The following is a 10,336-nucleotide window of genomic DNA, read 5'->3' as shown; positions in this document are numbered from 1 at the left end:
CCATGGCCCCATGGAGTAACAGACTCTAATTCATCGAGGTCCTATGTGTATCGTTGAGAGCTTTCAATGGCTGGTTTTCCTGAGCTATTAGCTCACCAGCCCTTTCTTCTGCTGGGAGGCTTCTAGGAGTGGCCTTTGGAGAGCAGCTGAGCTCTATAGCACTTATAAGGAAAGGGCTTATATGTGTGGCTAGGTCCCGGTAAAATCTAGGGAACCTGTATGTGGAATTCTCAGCGCAAAAAGTTGTTTCTACAGCTGATGACAACTGCACACAGGGTGTGTATCCTTACAAGTTAACCTTGGCAATGAACCTGAAAGTGTATAAAGGTCTGAATATCCAGGCATGGGCCCTGGGAACCAGGAGGTACCTTTGAGCACCAGAAAGTCCTGACAGACCTCTTGGGAAAACCCTCCCAGACCAGACTCAAAATATATCTTTTTAGTATCTTAGAGAAGAAGGCGACCTGGTGGTGTAGTGGGTTACGTCCTGGGCTGCGGACTGCAAGGTCAATAGACAGATGACGCTTTCTGCTTCTGTGAAGATTGACAGCCTCTGAAACCCACAGGGCAAGTCCACTCTGTCCTATGGGCCACTGTTGGAATGGGCTCAACAACAGTGTGCAAGAGATGAACAGACTTGGGGATGCTGATTCATGCTAACCAAGCTCTTAAGAACTGGTGAGCCATAAACCCAAAGGCCAATTAATTTCATTCCCAATGAGATTTATAACAGTTAACAGGGTGGATTACTCCCATTCTTTCATCCTTGACAGAGTCTGGGAGAAACCAACCCGGGTCAGAAATCTGTCTGCTTAGGACAGAACAAGGTACGTTAGGCAGAGTGATCTCAGATCCGATGACTCAGGACACAATGGCCAGAAACCCCCACCTCTGCAGACAGCTATGCCTGCACCTGGGACCCAGCAGGTGGGGTGCTTGGTCTCTGCCTGTGATGGGAAGTCTTTCCTCTGGGCCCCCTGGCAGCCTCCTCTGAGGGCCGTGTGCAGTGTAGGCAGCACTGGAGAGCTATTCTTCCCAGGAAGTGGTGTGCTGCTGTGCGTGGGTGGTGAAGGGGCCATGGCCGAGGAGTGCCATTATTCTCGGGAGCTGTGGGGAGGGGAGTGGGGCAGGTGGCTCTGCTCCCAAGCCCATGCAGTCTCAAAGCATCCCTCCTACGGCCACCATGTTGCACATTCAGGGGTGAGCAGGAGCCCCCAGCTCAATGCATGCCCCCAGACAGAGAGACCAGCAAATTCCAACCTGGCTCCTCCAGAGAAGGGCTTCCAGAACCAAACCTCTATGGGTGCCAGGCACCTGTGGGTGCGTCCAGGACGTGCCTGTAATGACCCTGTGGGACCACCACTTACACCCCTCAGACTCCCTCCTCCTCGGCTTACTCAGGGAGGCCCTCCACGAGATGGGCTCAGACAGCAACAGGTGAGGATGGGGCAGCCCCTGGCGGGGTTTCATTCTCTAGTATGCAGGGCCACTGCCGGTCGGAACCGAACTGCCCGGCACCTAACAACCACCACAGTTCAAAGGTCACCTTCTCCAGGATGAAGCATCCCAGACACCCCTCTGGAGAAGACGGCTCCATCTGACGATTCTCACCCCGCTGTGTCATTGGTGACACGCCTCTTACAGGCACTTTCTCGGTGGTGGATGCATGTGAAGCACCTTCCACGCCTTAGCTCACCGAAGTCTCACACGGCTCCCAGGAGGGCAAGTCTGTGACTCTTCTTGGTGTCCAGATGGGGAGACGGACACTTGGAGGACAAGGAGCCTGCCCACGGCCAGGCAGCTTATAAGAACCAGGCTGACGGGGCCAGTCTCTCGATGCCCCAGGCGCTGTCCTCACGAGGCAGTGTGCACGCCCCTGGGTTTTATTATCTGGGAGCACACGTCTGAGCTTTACCCTGCAACACGCCACGACCCCTGGGCACAAAAGTGCCCCACAACCTGACCTTGCTCGGTCGGCATGGTAAAAATGAAGAAGCAGGAGACACTAGAAGACACACTCTCTGATGGCGACCCCCCACCCCCTCCGCTGGAGAGGGAGGCGGAAGGACTCACTGGCGGGCAGACACGGATGGACTTGGGTGAAGGAGCAGCCGAAGTTCAATAACGAGGGTCAGCCGAAAACCTGGGAGGACGGCAGTCAATGACATGAAACAAAAAGTGTGCGAATCGACACACGTAGGCAGTGCTCACTTGGTGTCCGCTGGCCGGCCAGCGCGGTTCCCCAGGACAGATCTGTGTTGTGCAGCCAGCCCTCCCCGTGACTCTGAGCTGGGCCAGGCGATGGAACAAGCACTGCTGGGGAAACTGGGTCCCATCTGAAAGAGGAGTTGGGGCGGAATCATGGGCACCGGCTCTGAGGGTCTGATGAACATGGAAGCTGAGGGTTGGCCAAGGGCAGGGTCAGGCAAGGGAAGCCAGCTGCAGGGAGGAGGAGGGAGGAAGGAGTCAGAGAGCAGCCGAGCCCAAAGGCGGAGAAGGGTGTCCCCAGGGCTCCCCACACACCACGAGGCCCCATCCTGGAGAAGGTGACCTTTGAACGGTGGTGGTTGTTAGGTGCCGGGCAGTTCGGTTCCGACCCGCAGTGGCCCTGCGTACTAGAGAATGAAACCCCGCCAGGGGCTGCCCCATCCTCACCTGTTGCTGTCTGAGCCCATCTCGTGGAGGGCCTCCCTGAGTAAGCCGAGGAGGAGGGTGGAGGAGGTTCCTCAGCCTCTGAGGGAGTCTGAGGGGTGTAAGTGGTGGTCCCACGGGACCATTACAGGCACAGCCTGGACGCACCGACAGGTGGCACCCACAGAGGTTTGGCTCCGGAAGCCCCAGCCGCCCTCCAGCCCTGGCTCTACATTCCAGCCACGACATGCCTGCCTTTCCTCCATGGCTCCTGTCCCTATTCAAGGACCTCTTCTGCCTGTCCTCTCCTGGCTAACACTGGCTCATCCCGAGCACCTCTTCCCCCGGGAAGCCTTCCTGGGTCCCTCCTGTCTGTCCGTCTGAGTCCGGTACCCCTCCATAGTGAAGCTTTTGCTTCATTGCACAGTGAAATGCCTTGTTATGTGCCTCGCTGCCCGGTTAGACTGAGAGCCTGAGCCGTCGGGGAGAGTATCTGCCAGGTACATTTTTGTCTCTCCAGTCTCTGGCTCCAGTCTCTGGGTTTGCAGACAGCAAGCAGTGAGCAAACACTGGTGGAGTGAATGAATGAATGGATGAGTGAATGAATGAGGTTGATGACTTCTGTGTTAGGAGCTCTCAGCTTCCTGCTCTGCTCTGCTCTGCTAGGAGTGGACAGCCCTGGCCCCCAAAGGTTGGTTTCAGATGGATGGGGAGACCAGAGGGCTGGTGCTGCCAGGGGCTCAGTTTCAAAGCTGAACAGAAGGTCCAACCATTCAGGGTATTTGCAATTGCCTTTATCTGCTTTGAGACAAGCAAGCCGACCCATCTCTCCTCCTCGTCTGCCCTTGCCTGGCTGCTGCGGGAAGGTTCCCAGGGCATATGTCTCCCAAGAGCCTTCCGGCAGGCTCCTGCTTTTGATCTGCTCTGAGCTGAGGCCAGAGGCAGCCTGGATTTGGAATTTGCTTGGCTTTCAGATCTTTTGAAAGGTGCTTCAAACCAAACCAAACCAAACCAAAATCCACTGTCATTGAGTCAATTCCGATTGAGAGTGACCCTACAGGACAGGGTAGAACTGCCCCTGTGAGTTTCTGAGCCTGTAACTCTGTATAGGAGTAGAAAGCCCCATGTTTCTCTGAAGGAGTGGTTGGTGGTTTTGAACTGCTGATCCTGTGGCTCACAGCCCAACGAACACAGAATCACTGCCCTGCTAGAGCTCCGCTGGAAGATGCTAAGCTCTAATGATTTTCAAGTAACTGCACACGGCCCTCTGCCTTTGGGCAGACTCCAACCCAGGTCTCTTTCCCTTCCTCCCTTCCTCTTGCAGCCAAGTGGACCAGGACTTGAGAGAGGAGGGAATTCTGGGTAAATTGTTTGCTCAGAGAGTGGGCGCCCCCCCCCCCCCCCCCATCTCACTTGATCCAGCCCTCTCTTCAGGCAAGGTCATTTTCAACAAACAGCCAGCTGCGTTTCCCTGGGGGGAGGGGGGCACTAAAGATACTGAGTTCATAGAAATCTATGTTATGAACAGTCTGACCTACCCGTATTGATCACACTCAGACTGACGTCGGCACACACAGTCCCCTCTGTGTGCAGGCATTGGCACAGCTCAGCACAGCTCCAAAAGCCATTGCAATCCAGCCAGGGGCGACTCCTTCTTCAAGGGCCCTGAATATCCCCCAAACTAATACTACCACCCCTCCACCCCCACCCCGACAGAGCACCCACCGAGCACCACTGGGGAAAATTCCTTGCGGATTTGAGATTTTTCACTCTGTTAATCTCCAGGCTCAATAATGCAAGCACTCCCTGCTGCAAATTAAATGCTTTTCTGAAAGGGTCCCCTCCCCGCTCCTCTTTGATGTGGGCAGAATTGGCCCCGTGACCCTCCCTCCCGGGGCCTAAGTGTGTGTGTGTGTGTGGGGGGGGGGGCTTGTTCTCTCCCCACAGGCCTCTTTCACTCTGTTATTTGGAGGATTTCTTCTCTGGGTGGCTAGGAGTCAAACCTGACTCACCCGGACCTAACACCACGCTCACTGCTTCCAGGTTGCTCCAGACTCCCAGCCACCTGACAGGACAGGTAGAGCTGCTCCCCTGGGTTTCCAAGCCTGTAACTCTTTACAGGAGTAGAAAGCCTCATCTTTCTCCAGCAGAGTGCCTGATGGTTTTGAACTGCAGACCTTATGGTTAGGAGCCCAACCTGCCCCACGCTATGCCACCAGGGCTCCTTATAACAACTCGACGAACTCTGTACAAACTACGGTCCAGCTGAGAGCGGGAGAGGAGGAGGTTGGGAAGTCAAAATCTGCTCCCTCCTCCTTGGCATAGCAACTGCCCACAGCCTGTCCTGGTGACGGAGACGGTGAGAGAGTGGCCCAGGCCATGATTGGGGCGCAGCCTTCAGGCTCTGGGAGTCCTGGTGGCTTCCAGGTCAAGCTGGCCCTGGGCGCAGCTGCGCATCTGCAGCACCCACCTCAACACTACCACGCTCAAAGGGGTGAGATTGGGTCTGAGGGGGACAGCAATGGTAAGTACTACAATGGTCTGTAGCCCTGCCAAGCCAGACAAAAATCTCGTTCCTTGGTATATATTCGCTCTGATTGGAAGTAAATTAAATTTAATCAATTTAATGTACGCCATAGCGAGTTATGTAAAATGGCCTTTCTAGCTAACTTTTGTAATGTCCAAGTGACCGGATGGGGCTATGCAAACGGGGTGTATATGGCCCGCAGAGGGCTTTGGGTACCTTGCAAATGAAGTAAATAAGATGCAAACCAAGCGGGAAGGGAGGCAGCGGTTGGTGTAAGATATGACAATAATAATAATTTGTCATTTATCAAGGGGTCACAAGAGTGGGAGGATCTGGTCAGCCCCCCTCCCCACGCTGAACCCTCCCTTCAATAACATGCAGTTTGAATATTGGCATTGTTTCATTTGACATGGAAGAATATGTGCCCATGCACAAGGGCGCTTCAAACGGTTCACGGGCAAATTCCCATCATCTTTCAGTCCCAGGTTTCCACAGACGTTGCGAAGCCCCTGTATCACATCATGGTGTGGCGATCCCCTGGGTGACCTCCCTTGGATCCTAATTTCCCTGCGGTTAAAGACAGTCATCCATGTGGGGCTTCCTCTTCCATGTCCAGGCCCAAGAAAGGCATAGGAAAGTCTTTGGGCACCAGGAAGCCCCTGGGCAGAAGGCCAGGGGTGAGGTGTCACGGATGGGTGATGGGACTCCAGTGACGAGGGAACCTGTCCCTCCCCGCCCTCCCAGGGCTCCCGCCTCACCTGGCCGACTCTTTCCACTCCATCTGGTCTCCGTCGTGCTGCAGGGTGTCCATCTCTGTGAAGAGGGTGGGGTTGGGAGCCTCATCTTCCTCCCCCAGGATGCCCCGGAGCTGCTCTGCAGCTGGAGAGCCTGCAAGGGAGGGCATCAGGTTTGCTGAGTGGCCCACGGAAGACGGGAGAGCCGAGGGGCCAACAGAAACGGAGCAGGGATCACAAGTCGGGGAGGCCATTTCCTAATCCAGCAGCACGGAGCCCAGCTTCTGAGTGAGGCTGAATTTCCTTCACGCTGGGTGAGACGTGGGCAAAAGAATCTTGAAGGTAAAAGAGACGCCAGGAGAGCCTCAGACTGGTCACGGAATTAACAACAACAAGATCACTGAGAATGGATTCCAAACTCACGGCGACCCCATAAGGGTTTCCAAGGCTGTACATTCATCTTTGTGAGAGCAGATGGACCCCTCTTTCTCCCACAGAGCAGCTGGCGGGTTTGAACCTTTGACCTTGAAGGTAGCAATCCAATGCTGACCCAACAGGGCCTAGAACGGAAAAGGCCATGCCCGCACCCAGTGTCTCCCCGGGCAGGGAGATCAAGGGGACGTTTCTCACCTCCAAGCCATCCTGAAAGCGCTCAAGGACATTCTCCCCCCGACCAACTTCATGGCTTCTGTTCTAGTTCAAGTTCAAGACTGCCCTGCACCTCGCCCAGTCTTTCCTCCCTCCTGGCGTCCATGTCTCCTTAGTTCATCAGCTCTTGCTGGGCTCACGTCTTTCTCGATGGGGCCCTCAAACTCCAAAAGCCAAGCTCACTGCCACCGAGTTGATTCTGACCACTCGTAGGGACCCTATAGGGCCGAGCAGAACTGCCCCTGTGGATTTCCAAGACTGGAAATCCCTTATAGGACTTTATAGGACTAGAAAGCTTCATCTTTCTCCCTCGGGGCGGCTGGAGGATTCGAACTGCTAATCTTGTCATTGGCAGCCCAGCATGGAACCCACGAGGCCACCAGGGGTCCTCATCACTGGGTCCCCATTGGCCAATTACTTCAACCGCTCTTTCCTCACTCGCTGGCTTCCGATGCCGACGCACCAGCCAACACCAAACAGCATCCGTGGATGCCGTCCTCATTTCTGCAGGGTGTCTTCTGCACGGGCTAGGAGAGAGGCGATGTGGCACAGGGCACAGGTGGGGGCGTGCCAATGAGCTTTCAATCCAGATGGGTGTGAGCTCAGAGCCGCCACTCACTCGTGAGTGAAGTCAGCCTATGAACAGAGCACCTGACGCTGCGCACGGCCCGGAAGGGAACAGGTGTGGAGCCTCCACTCACGGCCAACCCCAGCACCCAGGCTCAGGAGCCTCACTGGAGAAAACCAGCCGGCTGTGTAGGTGGAGGATTCCCAGATTTCAGAAGAGCAGCAGCTCTGCACCCATCTCCCCTCCCCCCCTCCAGCCCCTTCCCGTGGCCCTCTGTGCCATTCCTACCCTCTCTTCAAGCCTATTGACCAATCTCCGACCCCACCTCCCCAAGAAAATCAAGGCCGCCAGACATGAAAGGTGCCAACTCCTCCCACCCTCCCTTCTAGTTCTGTGTCTTTGCCCCTGAGGCCATCTTCGAACAGAAAGGGAATCTTTCTCCAGTTTCATCCCTGGACTCACCCACCTGAGGGTGCCCCTCCTCTCCTCGGTCTTTCTCTAAGCCTATAATCCGACCCACTTCAAGCCCTCCCTTCCCCCTGCCTCCCTCCCAAATTCTCCTGCTCCTCTGCTTCCTCCTTGGACCCCAGACCTCTAGAAAGAGAGGTTGACACTCTCTCTGCTCTCCCTCCTGACCTGATCATTAACCCGCGCTCACTGCTCTGGCCCCCACCACACCAGGACACCGAATCCCGCCAAGATTTCAAAGTGGTAGTTTGAAGATGCATTTGCCTCAGCCCCAACAGAGGATAACACGATTTTGAAAGCATTGATAGCATTAAGAAACTGTGAAATTTTACATCAAAACTCCGTATCTCTGGCTCTTCTTGAGAATTCAGAGGCTTTGAGGACCTTGGCACTCCTGGGACAGCAAGCATTGGGTGATGGCTGCCTTGTGAAGGCGGGGCATGGGGCCTCTGAGGAGCCCCGGTCCGTCACTCCCTCCTGTGCAATGCCCTGCTACGCGCCCCTTCACAGCTCTTGCCCCTGGAGCCCTCTTTGGGTTTCTTATCGTCAAACCAGTCAATCCATAAAATCAATAAAGCAAACAGCACCGTGAAGCTGTGGTCCGGTTTCCAGCTCTGGACACCAGCGGCGGTGACCGTTTCCTCAGACCGGAAGTGGACAGAAACATGGATAGAAACCACGATCCATCATAGCAGGACACTTCCTTGATCCCCCACCCCTGTCCACATCCTCCCTGTCGCGCAGGTCCCGGGGTGACACGAACGGTTTGCCCTTGGCCAAGGGGCTGAAACATAGCACCCAGTGGCAGGCTGGCACAGGACAGGGAAGGGCTCCTTTCCGTTCCGAGGGTCGCTATGACCGAGCCAACTCCACAGCACCTGACAACCACTCACCTAAAGGTTGGCAGTTCAAAGTCACCCAGCGGACAGAGAGACCTTCCTCATGGTCTGGCTCTTACCTGCCTTTCCAGGTTTTTACCCTGCACCTCAAGATGGGGAGCCATTCTCCTCGGTGACACACGGGGCTAAGGAGCCCTGGGGTGGGGGGTGGGGCACGAGACAGAGCCGACCTGAGGACAACACCAGTGTGTAGCTTGGTCCTCTTTCCGTGTGTTCCTGGCTCCTCTTGCCTGGCTCACTCATGAGGTGGAATCTCCTCCAGGGTTCCCCTGTCTCTCTGCTCTCTCCCCACCCTTCCTGGACCCTCATGTCCTTGGCGGTGCCACCCTGTGGGCAAGGATGCACACGGTGACACCAGGCCTGCCTGTATGGGGCATTTCTAACCGCCAGTGGGACCCTCTAGCTGGGAGCCCTGCAGCCTCCTCAAGCCAACCTCAACAAACACAAACCACCAGCCCACCGCCCCTCTCCCCCACACCCTGACCCTGCTCCCCCTGTTCTGAGTGTTCTCGCTCTCGGTTACCTGGCCAACCAGACAAGGAACGCTGGCCCAACTCCTGCAGACTCTCTTCTCACCAGCCAGGCCCCAGCAAACACTGATTTCTTTCAGTTTCTTCCTCAATAGTGCCTGCTCCTTTACCCCCCACCCCCGTCGGTTGCCACCACCTTTGGTCAGCTCTGTTACCTCCAGCCCCTGGGCACAGCTACAGCCCAGCCTGCTCCCACTGCCTCTGGCTGTAGCCCCAGGCCCCACTCATTCCCCGGGTGCAGCAGACTGTGCTGTAAGGACACTTCATTTGAAAACACCAAGAAACGTTTCCAACGTGTTCTCACGGCGCGCCCCTGGGAGTCGGGGAGCTCTCTGGGAAGCAGTGTGACAGACGGTGCGTGTGTGCTGGGCCGTAGTCCACGGGCAGAAGATCCTGTTGTGTTATCCCCCTGTAGGTCGGTGACACCGAACACTCAGGGAGATTTTACAGAAACACAGCATCAACGTGCGAAGACGTCCAGAATTCTAAATGCTCAATGTGTTCTTCAGATGGGGGAGAAGACTGCCTGCTGGATTCAATCTGCTGCTTCTCAAAGGTAAAGTTGACCCCAGCTGCAAGCCCCAGTGGTTTCCTGTTGCCTAAAGCTCACGGCTCAAACAGCCCTTGTGAGCCGGTCTTACCCCCTTTCTAGGCTGTGTCCTACGGCTCAAACAGCCACCCCAGGCCCCCGCGTCCCAGTCACCCTGCACCCCAGTCTCTGTGAAGGAGGGCCTGCTGCCCCTCGGGCATTTGTGCCTGTTCCATGAGGCAGGAGTCCCTTGCCACCTTCAAGGCCAGGCCTGAAAGCAGATCAAGGGAAGAGTCATGAAGTCAAGCCACAGGGCAGAAAGTGGGAGGCTTGAGTCTCCCTGTTGAGGGGTTACCTGCTCCGTGGAATAGCTGAACGCTGGGGTCTCTGGCTGCCGGGGCTGCCCCTGGCTGCTCCTGCTGCTGCCACCCTGGCTGTTGTCTCCAAAGTCCTCTTACCCAGGCCGGGCACAACAAACTGACTTGTGTCTCCAGTTAAAGGACCCCGAAGGCGGCACGGGGAGGCAGGGTAGCGATTGAGCTGTGTGTGTGTGTGTGTGTGTGTAGGAATGTGTGAAAGGGAGGTGGGGAGAGAGATTGTGAGAGGGAATAGAAGAACAGAGATGTGGCAGGTGTGAGAGATGGGGAGAAATTGGGAGAAAGAAGGAGCTATTGAGATCACTGTGAGTGTGAGAGATTAAGCGAGGCTGTGTCGGGGAGAGAGACTGGGGGATGGAGAGGTAGCTAGCTGTGAGGTGGACTGCAGGGAGGAGCTGAGGAGCTGTGAGAGGGCTGGCAGCCCT

General features: G+C 55.9%; 1 protein-coding gene across 1 annotated transcript in view; it reads right to left on the bottom strand.

Annotated features, from left to right (window-relative positions):
- Positions 1 to 10,336, bottom strand: part of SLC4A5 (solute carrier family 4 member 5) — a 92,078-nt gene that overhangs the window by 63,681 nt on the left and 18,061 nt on the right. The window contains exon 4 of the mRNA XM_045286580.1: positions 5,917 to 6,046. Within this exon, the coding sequence (XP_045142515.1) occupies positions 5,917 to 6,046 (130 nt within the window). The remainder of the gene's footprint in view (positions 1 to 5,916; positions 6,047 to 10,336) is intronic.

This window comes from Echinops telfairi, unplaced genomic scaffold, assembly GCF_000313985.2.
Source record: "Echinops telfairi isolate 266 unplaced genomic scaffold, ASM31398v2 ScPeMD7_9;HRSCAF=40, whole genome shotgun sequence".
NCBI classification, from domain to species: Eukaryota; Metazoa; Chordata; class Mammalia; order Afrosoricida; family Tenrecidae; genus Echinops; species Echinops telfairi.
The sequence above is the reverse complement of the archived record's forward strand: the minus strand, read 5'-3'. Positions and strand labels throughout refer to the sequence as shown.